The sequence below is a fragment of the Gossypium hirsutum genome, chromosome D08 (genome assembly GCF_007990345.1).
Source record: "Gossypium hirsutum isolate 1008001.06 chromosome D08, Gossypium_hirsutum_v2.1, whole genome shotgun sequence".
In the NCBI taxonomy this organism is placed as follows: domain Eukaryota; kingdom Viridiplantae; phylum Streptophyta; class Magnoliopsida; order Malvales; family Malvaceae; genus Gossypium; species Gossypium hirsutum.
Window position 1 is genome coordinate 50,899,777 of NC_053444.1, and position 10,351 is coordinate 50,910,127.

At 36.8% G+C, this 10,351-nt stretch overlaps 2 protein-coding genes across 25 annotated transcripts; one reads left to right on the top strand and one right to left on the bottom strand.

Annotated features, from left to right (window-relative positions):
• The first annotated feature begins 1,173 nt into the window (after nucleotides 1–1,173).
• LOC107900891 (FT-interacting protein 3) lies at nucleotides 1,174–5,336 on the top strand. 2 transcript variants are annotated; one of them, XM_016826652.2, is made up of 3 exons: nucleotides 1,174–1,394; nucleotides 1,480–1,534; nucleotides 2,100–5,336. In XM_016826652.2, exon 3 carries the CDS (start codon nucleotides 2,174–2,176, stop codon nucleotides 5,147–5,149), a length of 2,976 nt encoding a protein of 991 aa, XP_016682141.2. In that variant the 5' UTR covers nucleotides 1,174–1,394; nucleotides 1,480–1,534; nucleotides 2,100–2,173; the 3' UTR covers nucleotides 5,150–5,336. The 2 variants fall into 2 exon arrangements, with proteins under 2 accessions (XP_016682141.2, XP_016682142.2); XM_016826653.2 differs by lacking the exon at nucleotides 1,480–1,534.
• A 775-nt stretch (nucleotides 5,337–6,111) lies between these two features.
• On the bottom strand, nucleotides 6,112–10,046 carry LOC107900892 (AT-hook motif nuclear-localized protein 9). 23 transcript variants are annotated; one of them, XM_041098286.1, is made up of 7 exons: nucleotides 9,527–10,023; nucleotides 8,995–9,036; nucleotides 8,360–8,814; nucleotides 7,765–7,832; nucleotides 7,153–7,284; nucleotides 6,808–6,969; nucleotides 6,112–6,687 (listed from the first exon to the last, which is right to left on the bottom strand). In XM_041098286.1, the coding sequence occupies exons 3-7, from the start codon at nucleotides 8,787–8,789 to the stop codon at nucleotides 6,457–6,459; spliced, it is 1,023 nt and encodes a 340-aa protein (XP_040954220.1). In that variant the 5' UTR covers nucleotides 8,790–8,814; nucleotides 8,995–9,036; nucleotides 9,527–10,023; the 3' UTR covers nucleotides 6,112–6,456. The 23 variants fall into 23 exon arrangements, with proteins under 23 accessions (XP_040954220.1, XP_040954221.1, XP_040954222.1 ...); XM_041098287.1 differs by having other exon boundaries at nucleotides 8,360–8,807; nucleotides 9,274–10,023; XM_041098288.1 differs by having other exon boundaries at nucleotides 9,274–10,023.
• Nucleotides 10,047–10,351: the final 305 nt, after the last annotated feature.

The window sequence follows — 10,351 nt, forward strand, 5'->3', positions numbered from 1 at the left end:
GGAATTTCTTTTGATAGAATACTAAGTTACGAATTTCAAATTTGTTTTCATCTTTTACTGTAAATAGTTTTTTTTTTTTTTTTGGAATAAGGAAAGCATGAATACTAGTCTAGGATGAGTCCTTGGACCAAAAAGTTTTGCTTTATTTTCTTGGTCTTTTTATTCTATTTTGCTTTTTAATTTCCTGTTGATCACAGAAATAAAATCTGGAAAATGAATGGAGGAGGAAAGCCCACAATAAAATTCAAAATTTTTTTATAATTTTTATTAATAAAAAGCAATACATTAGAAATTCTAAAACCATTTATCTGGCCTATTCATAAATTATTTTTAATTGATACCTAACTATACCTCTAAAATTTAATAAAACATCTTAATTTCTAACCGTAATGAGACCAAGAGTTTCACTTTTCATTTCGTATTTTAATTACTGTTTCTTTTTTCCACCAATCATCTAATTTTCAGTTAAGTTGTCAAAATAATTTGAAAAACACGCAAAATTAAATTAAAGAACAGTCAACTAAAGACGACATCCACACGCAATTTGAAAATAATTACCACACGTGTCAATAAAGTACAGCGCGTGCCATTAACGAGCACATTCAAGAGTGTTGAAATTGTAAAAAAAAAACGTCAACACCCGTATCTTTGTCGTATAAGATTAGAAGTGCAAGAAAAGGTCGATATTTCTTGAAAGTCCCTGTTTTATACCATTTTTCATTTTTAGTCCTTCTATTGTAAATTGATCCTTTCTGATCCTATATTTTCGAAATAGGTGGTTATTTTTTGTTAATTTTGTCAGATACTTTGGAATGGTTTAATTTTAAAAAAATATGATGATTTGGCATATAAATTTTGATATTTTTTATATGGTAACAATTTTTTTACACGTTTAAAGAAAAGAGAAAACTGTATAATATTTATCCAAAACTAAAATAAAAAATGCAAAAGTATATATGCTGCAGCACATATATTTTAAAAAATAATCCAAGTGAAATTATTTAATAAAATTAACAAATACACATTTTGAAAAAGCAAAGAGGTTAAAAATGAGCAAATTTTAGCACATAAACTAAATTTCCCGAAATGTTACAGGGACTTTCGTGAAATTTAACCAAAAGGGAAAGTTGGAAACTGATAATTAAATTTAAGCAGTGAATCCCTTCTTATTTCGTTTTGATTTTCTTTAATTTTTCTTCATCATCTTCCAAAAAAAAAAAATTTCATTTTACTCGTTTTAGACGGCTCTCTAATATTCTCTCGGTCAACTGTATTTTATTTCTAATTTTTTAAATTAATCTCCTTCTCTCCTAAGTTTCATAGATGCTATCATATACAGTCCTTTCAAGCTTCCTTTCACTTTCCTAACAGAGCTTTCAGCTTTTAAAACAGAGGTCAGTTGTTGTTAATCTCTTTAAATTCCCTTAAATCCTTTTCTTCTTGTTCGATTATTTTATTTTATTTTTATTGTGTATTCAGGGTTTTTTCTACTCTTGATATCTGATTGTTGGGTGTTCTTTGAAACCTGAAAAAAGTAAGTTGATTCTTCCTTTTCTTTCTTCAAACTTAAAAAAAAATTGACGCTTTTCATAGAGGAAAGTTTTTGCTATAAGTTTCTTAAATAACCAAAAAAAAAAAACCCAGTAATTGTTTCCCAGAAGGAAACATAGACTGAGCTTTTATCTTGTAAAAGGATCAAAAAGATTCTGTGTGTGTATATATATATTCTGATGTGAACCAAAAGTATGGTATCTTTCTCTCAGAATCTTGCTTTAGTATGAGAAAAAAATTCATGGAATTATTTCCCCTTTTTAATCTCTGGCTGGAATCTCAACTTTCGTTTTTCATAATTTTACATGATAAAATTACAGATTATATACTGCTTGGTTGGCAAGAATTTGGATAATTTAAATTGAAAAAAATAGTTATTTATATATAACAAAATTCATTGCAGTTTCATGCTAGTTCTCATTATACTGGGTTCTTGTTGTTTTCATTTGTTGTGTTTTGCGCCTTTTTGCATTTTCAGTGCTCAAATCCTTTCGATATTGCTTGCTTTTTTGTTCATGGAGGGACTGAAATTCATCTTTTTATTTCAGGTATTATTTTGATCGACTCCAATTACCGATAGTCAATAAAGTGATTTCCGGTTCCGCTTTGATTGATACAAACTATGAGTAGTCTCAAGTTGGGGGTGGAGGTGGTGGGGGCGCATGACCTGTTAGCCAAAGATGGACGGGGATCATTCTGTCCCTTTGTGGAGCTCGAGTTTGATGGCCAGAGATGCCGGACCACTACTAAAGAGAAAGATCTCAGTCCGGTATGGAACGAGAGTTTCTATTTCAACGTATCGGATCCAAACAAGTTGTCCAGCCTCCCACTTGAAGCTTTTGTTTACAACCATAACAAAGCAAACAACGCGAAGACTTGTCTTGGGAAGGTTCGACTCACTGCACCATCGTTCGTGAATTACTCGGATGCGGTTGTTTTGCACTACCCTCTTGAGAAACGAAGCATTCTCTCCCGTGCGAAAGGAGAGCTTGGTTTGAAAGTGTTTGTTACTGATGATCCTACGATAAAACCCTCGAATCCACTTCCAGCCATGGATCCGGATGTAGTCCCGAAGTCAATTCCCAAAGAGAAAAATGGTAAAAGACACACATTTTTTCATCTTCCAAATGCAAAGCAGCCACAACAGCAGCAGCAAAAAGTTACCCCAGCACCACCCCAACAACAAATGAATTATGGAGTACATGAGATGAAATCCGGACCACAGGCATTGAAAGCTGTCAACATGTTCCCGGGTTCATCATCTCAACCATTTGATTATGCTCTTAAAGAGACAAGTCCATTTCTTGGAGGAGGACGAATTGTTGGAGGCCGAGTCATACGAGGAGACAGACCAACCAGCACCTATGACCTTGTTGAGCAGATGAGATTCCTTTTCATACGAGTGGTGAAAGCCCGAGATCTTCCTTCAAAAGATGCGACAGGCAGCCTCGATCCGTATGTTGAAGTGAAAGTAGGAAACTACAAAGGAATCACGAAGCATTATGAAAAGAAACAAAATCCAGAATGGAATCAGGTGTTTGCCTTTTCAAGGGAAACAGTGCAGTCATCTGTGCTAGAAGTTGTTGTGAAGGATAAGGCTTTAGTGAAAGATGACTCTGTTGGGTTTGTGCGCATTGATCTCCACGAGGTTCCTACAAGGGTTCCACCTGATAGTCCGTTGGCTCCGGAATGGTATCGGTTAGAAGATAAGAAAGGAGAGAAAAAGAAAGGAGAACTGATGCTTGCAGTTTGGTATGGCACACAGGCTGATGAGGCTTTTCCCGATGCTTGGCATTCGGATGCTATTGCTCCAGGTGATAGCACTTCAGTTTCCCCGACATATATCCGCTCAAAAGTTTATCACTCTCCGAGACTGTGGTATGTCCGTGTCAATGTTATCGAGGCTCAAGACCTTGTTCCAGCTGACAAGAGCAGGTTTCCTGATGCATATGTTAAGGTTCAGATTGGTAACCAGATCTTAAAGACAAAACCAGTCCAAACTCGAAATATGAATCCAATCTGGAACGAAGAGTTTATGTTTGTTGCTGCCGAACCCTTCGAAGATCATCTGACTTTTACAGTTGAAGATCATGCAGGTCCTAATAAGGATGAGACCATTGGAAGGACTGTAATAGCATTGAACTCCATTGATAGGCGTGCTGATGATCGCTTTGTCCGTACCCGGTGGTACAACCTGGAGAAATCTTTATCCGATGCCATGGACAGTGATCGTGCAAAGAAGGATAAATTTCATAGTAGGCTCCATGTTTGTGTTTGTCTTGATGGAGGATACCATGTTCTTGATGAATCAACTCAGTATAGCAGTGATCTCCGGCCAACAGCAAAGCAGCTCTGGAAATCGTCAATTGGTGTTTTAGAACTCGGAATTTTGAATGCCGACGGGCTCCAGCCAATGAAAACTAGGGACGGAAAAGGTGCATCTGATACATATTGTGTTGCTAAGTATGGCCATAAATGGGTTCGAACTCGAACCATAGTAAATAGCTTGAATCCGAAATATAATGAGCAGTACACCTGGGAAGTTTATGATACAGCCACGGTTCTCACTGTGGGTGTCTTTGATAACTCTCAGATTGGAGGTTCCGATAATACCAGAGATAACAAAATCGGAAAGGTACGGATTCGCATATCTACACTGGAAACTGGTCGTGTTTACACACACTGTTACCCGCTGCTGGTTCTTCACCCTTCTGGTGTCAAGAAATTGGGTGAACTCCATTTAGCAATACGATTTTCATCGACATCGATGGTTAATATGATGTCTCAGTACTCGCGTCCTCTTCTGCCAAAGATGCACTACAAAAGGCCGTTGAGCGTGATACAGCAAGACATTCTGCGACATCAGGCCGTGAATATCGTGGCAGCTCGGCTTGGTCGGGCTGAACCTCCTCTCAGGAGAGAAGTAGTCGAATATATGTCCGATGCAAATGCTCACCTTTGGAGCATGAGGCGCAGCAAGGCAAACTTTTTGCGACTGACATCAGTCTTCTCGGGGTTATTTTCGGCTGGAAATTGGTTCGGTGAAGTTTGCACGTGGAAGAACCCTATTACAACAGTGCCGGTTCATATCCTATTCGCAATGCTAGTTTGTTTCCCAGAGCTGATTTTACCAACGGTTTTCTTATACATGTTCCTTATAGGGGTTTGGAACTATCGTTATCGACCAAGGTACCCTCCTCATATGAACACTAGTCTTTCTTGTGCCGATGCAGTTTCTCCTGATGAGCTAGATGAAGAATTTGAGTCCTTTCCTGCATCGAAAAGCTCAGATATAGTTCGGATGAGGTATGATCGTTTGAGGAGTGTTGCAGGGCGAATTCAGACTGTTGTTGGTGACATAGCTACACAAGGCGAGCGGCTTCAGGCACTCCTAAGCTGGCGGGATCCTCGTGCCACAACAATATTTGTGTTATTATGTCTGGTGGCTGCCATTGTTTTGTATGTCACACCTTTTCAGATGATTGCTCTTCTTGCTGGGTTTTATGTTATGAGGCATCCCAGGTTTCGCCACAAGACACCTTCGGCACCGATCAATTTCTTCCGTCGTCTGCCTGCAAGGACAGATAGTATGCTGTAAATAGGTTGTGGGGTTTTCTGGGAACTGTGGACTTAACTTCGGGTTGTAAAAACATCGATTGCAGCTGTTGCCTGACATGTTTTGGTGAATGTAAGTACTACTTTATCTTTATGCATCCAATGTTAGCCGATATAAAATCCCTAGTTTGGCTACTGTATGCAAGGAAATGCAACCATATTTGTTACAATGATGACCTGTTTATGAGTTCTGCACTATCCTCTGGCAAAAAATTCCGATCTTATAGACGTGATTTTTTCTTTTTTCTGTTTTTTTTTTTTAATTTTCTAAAACCGGAGCATGTTCAAATATAAATATACATAAAAATCGAGTCAGTTTCAAATTTTTCGTATATATGAAATAGAAAAATATTTAACAAACTAAATGGTTTCAATTATTTAGCAAAATAGATGTTTTGTTGAGAATTCGATTTTATGGTCGACCTCCAAATTCTAACCCACCTTCAAAGTTGGATGCCAGAGGTTAAAAGTAATATTCTCATAAAATGATCCCTGAATTTTTTCAAATTTCATAGTCCATACCTCCAAATTGCATCTTCTATTTAAGTTTCATCTTAAAATTGCATTTAAATCTTAAATTCTATTTTTCATATCTTAAAAATAATTGCATTTCAATACTTCAATTTTTAAATTCTTGAAATAATTTTTAATTTAAATTAAAAATATTAAATAGCATGCTATTTTTAAACATAATTTTAAAGTTGATAAATTTTAAGGACTACGTTGGAAATCTAAAGATTAAACTTCCAAGTTACTATTTTAAGATGGGCTAAAGTGAAATTTTATAAATTATTAGACCTCTTATGATATTATTCTTTTTAGATTCGAGCATGAAAAATTTGAGGTCGGAATTTATTAATTATAAATTGTTAAAGTGATATGCTTTGCTTTGTAATATTGCGGCATTTGTACAACTCTTTTTTAAATTATATACATGGTATCCTGTGGAGAACATTTCTTTTATATATTGTAACGCCTCGTAGAGGCTTAAAGCCGACAAGATCGTGGTACATAAATGTCAATAATGTCGAAAAATAAAATAGAGATAACTAAAAACCATGGCTGCCTATAAAGAGGACTGAAGCATGTCTAACTTAAAACTGGTTCAAATGGGAGAAATGAAATGGTACCGATGGGATCAGTAGAAATCGTGAGTTCTAACTGTCTATCAAAGCTACAAATATCGGACCAAACCGCCGCTCTTGTCGACGAGTAAAATCAAGCTGAAAATCAGGCTGCCTGTAGCAGCAAACTTTGTACATTGCTTGTGAAACTATTAGAGGAAACGAGTCAACCGCGCATTAGATCGATGTCAACATGAGTGTTACGCATATCCATTGTTCGTGAACCAGGCCATACACCTGCTGGTGAAGGTGGAATCAGATTTTGACTCGGTGAAATGCCAGACGGAGATACTAGATTGTCGACACTCTGATTATCCGAGTCATTTAGACATTCTTGACCTTCCGGTTTCTTGTTCTTTGCCTTTGGACCACCCCATTGAAAACTTCCGACAATCACCTAGTTCATTCATAAAAGGATGATTCAAACAGAAGTTCAATGACAAGTTGAATTAATTATAGGTAACTTAGAAAAGAAAATTATTATAAACCATAGATATCACAGCAACTGCAGAGTTACCTGAACTGGGCTTGCTGCAATAAGCATCCCTCCGACACCTCCACCAATGACGCGGCCATCAGGAGTGGCAAGGGAAACACTAAGAGCACCACTTCGGCTGCAAGAGCCATTGTTGCTGATCAGCAGGTAAGAGCCTGATAGACATAATATCTCGAATCGCCCCTACAGATATCAAAACCAGACAAGAAAAAATATATATACATTCTTTTCAAAAGAGTTTCCAAGAGGGAAAAAGATCTAAAATGTCGGAATATTGAATAGCAAATATAGGTAATATATGCAATCCAAGTGTGTTTCCTGTAGAAAAAACAAGAAATTGAGAACCGGGTTATTGAGTGCCCAAACCTCATATGTAACAGTGCCACCTGAAGATGATGGCTGAAGAAGAGTTACAGTAGAGACAGCCCCGTTGGCTGACAAAATGCATACTGCTCTAGGCCCTTGCTGTGAAAATGACATTATCTTTGTTGCAATGTCCTGCACGAAAAAGTTTTAAAAAGTTTAAAGGCAAAGGAACTTTCTTCTGGTTATACGATAACCTGCCGAACAATATTGTACCACATTTAAAGAATTTATACCTCAAAAAATGCTTCAGAACACAATATCGACTTTCATTACAGAAAAAAGAAAACACCTTAATGCACTTTTATGCCTCTGTTAGTTCCTTATAAATGCCAAACTTCATTTCAATTTTATGAGAAGAGGTAGTGAAACAAAGGAAACTACTGTTCATAATATATTTTCATATATTTTCTAGCTACGTCTACTAGATCTGCATCATCATCATACTTTAAAATGAACAAATCTGGGTCACTTCCAAGCAAATGCATATCACAGTACAGATTGCCTGTTGGCTGCTGCCAGACACGGCACTGAATCCTGATTTCACATGTATTTAACTTAGTGGCTGTAAACCCAGGTACCAATTTATAAAATCAAGAAAAGAAAATAACATACTTCTCCTACTGCAACGGTGATGACATGTGGAGTAAAACCCATCCCAGCTGAACCGGACAGCCAGTCACCTATCAAAACAATTAGATATTTGCAACATCATTGACATAGCAAGAACAAGAAAATACCCGAATTAAGCACCAAATAGCTCAAGGTAGCCCTTAAAAAAGCTTATGAATCCAGCTAGCAAGCAGTGATATGAGATTACATGTTAAAATACCAAGGAGAATGAAATTTCAGCCGACAAGCTTTTAGTTACGAAATTTCTGCATTTATGTCACTTGCACATTTTTTTAATCTAAAATTTCATGGATTATAGTGAGGCCAACAAGCTCTTAATGTATTAGTTAAGTTATTTCTAGCCAAAGCAGCTTCTGACCCTACTCAGCTTGCATTTTAAATCAAATTAGAAAAAACCTAGGGAGCAGATCAGTTGGCAATATTACACAATCAAATTACTAAAATATGTGGACACTACAAAATCCTTTTTAAAATATGCCAAAAAGGTTTATTCCACCAAGTTGAACTGCCACTTCAAGCTACATTCCCCCTAATCATGCTCTACACATTTATAGAAGAGATAGGCCAAATGTCTTACCAAGGGAAGCTAACTGTTGCTTCCTTCCGGTACCCCGTGGCCGCCCTCTTCCTCGTTTTTGGCCCGGTGTTGTGGTCACGGGATGAGGAGCTGATGCAGGAGTCAGCGCCAACGAAACAGTCCCATCAGGACCGTACTTTCGGGGCCTGCCTCTTTTCCGTTTCACTGTCTCACTAGATGGCTGTGCTGAAGGTGTGCCTACATTGACACTATGAGGGGCAATTCCTGATGGAGACTCCATAGCTAAGGTTGATCCCACAGTAGTGACTGGAATACTTGATTGGTATTGTACATTTGGACTAGAGAACGGATGAATGCCTGGAGATCCGTGTATCCCAGACTCCGGTTCGGACCCTGACCCGGTTATTCCTCTTTGTTGCATATAGTAAGATGCAGACCCTGATAATGCCATGGCATCCCTTCGATCCATGCATTCACCTCCAATAACCTATACACTTGAATGATGCCTTCAAAATCAACTTTCAAACAAAAAATTTTAACCAAAAAAGAGCTCCAAATTGGGTGAAAATAAACCAGCTGAAAAGCATATAGATCTTAGAACATATTTTATGGTTTTCCAAGTTAAAATTCAAAGATGCATGCAAAAGATCAGGGAATTGAGCCAGAAAACAAACCAAGGAGATGCATTTAGCGTTTACAAGCAAAGCACTTTGAATCTAGACATGAAAAAAATGAAGCGCCATAGTTAGAGAAAGTAAGTAGCGAAAACAGCAACGAAGAAATTACAAAGATTAAGAGTGGAAAATTGGGAAGAGGTGAGAAGTTGAAAGGAAAAAGACAAAATTGCAAGCTGTTTTAGAGCTTACCAAACCACGGGAAACGAAGAAAAAGGCGTCATGTTAAAGATATAAAGGAGATGGGAAACTAAAAACCAGGTCCACACACTCACCAACCTTTAAGACAAAGCATCTTCCACAGCTAAAACCCAGACCTTAACACTTCAAAAATCACAACCCAAAGAAAGCGATTTGCACACTAACATAATTATGTAAAAAATAATAAAAATAAAGAAAGAAGCAGACAAAAGTTGAAGCCAATGCCATAAAATAAAGTCAAACTAAGTTGAAAAGAAGAACTAAGAGAAACAAAGCAGAAATGGTTGAACTTTTTGCTCCTTTATTTTTTCCTCCAAAAAAAGTAACTTACATTAGTAAACTAGGGTTAAAGGTTCAGACTTTTGAAAGTAGGAAGCTGCGAAGAAGATGGGTTTTTTACCTTGTTTTCAAAAAGGAAAGATTGACGGAGGTTAAGGGAATTAAAAGCAGAGAGAGAAATGAAGAAGAGAGGCCATTTTTCGAGTGAAGAAGGTGAGAAGAAAGGCGATTATTTATTACTTACAGTACAGAAAAGAAAGAAAAAAAAAAAAAGCTCCTTCCCTTTGCATACAGAGGTACGTATCGGGATGCATAAGTATTTCTAGGGCAGAGCTTTCTCTTTCTCCTTAAATCTCTCTCTCTCTCTCCTCCATTATAAAAGCTGTTTCTTTCCTTTTTGTTCTTGGTTTCTCTTTCTTGCTATCAAAAAAGTTTCTTTTATCTTTGCTTTGCTCTCTACAGTGCGAGGAAGGGAGTTGCTGTAATTGGTGTTGGATGTGTGAGAAGTTACATGCCACTTTTAATCATACCATTCAATTCAAATTCGAATTTTCAAAATCACTATTACAATTGTCACGAATTTCGAAATCATTATTATTCATAAATAATTAAACAGACATAAAATACATCACGTCTGCGGACATTTGTCTAGGATCGTAATTCGGTTTAGCTTTGATTTAGGGCCTATTTCGAATTTAATAGAAGTATAGTTTTAGACTAAGTAATTACAAAAACAATTACGCATAAAGGTGTATAAAGCCCTTCAATTTTTTCAAAAAAAGTTTTTCTTTTTTTTCACTCGCTTGAATACTTAAATTTTCACAATACATTAAAAAAATTTTAAATTTTTTCAAAAAAATAATTAAGCCTCTACTTT

What these genes read in the sequence shown, in the direction of transcription:
- LOC107900892 (XM_016826655.2), bottom strand. Translation starts at nt 8,789, where the DNA reads ATGGATCGAAGGGATGCCATGGCATTATCAGGGTCTGCATCTTACTAT. An exon ending in GTGGCACTGTTACATATGAG is followed by an intron (nt 6,970 to 7,152) that starts GTTTGGGCACTC and finishes TGATATCTGTAG; the next exon opens with GGGCGATTCGAGATATTATG. An exon ending in TTGCAGCAAGCCCAGTTCAG is followed by an intron (nt 6,688 to 6,807) that starts GTAACTCTGCAG and finishes TGAATGAACTAG; the next exon opens with GTGATTGTCGGAAGTTTTCA.
- LOC107900891 (XM_016826652.2), top strand. Translation starts at nt 2,174, where the DNA reads ATGAGTAGTCTCAAGTTGGGGGTGGAGGTGGTGGGGGCGCATGACCTG.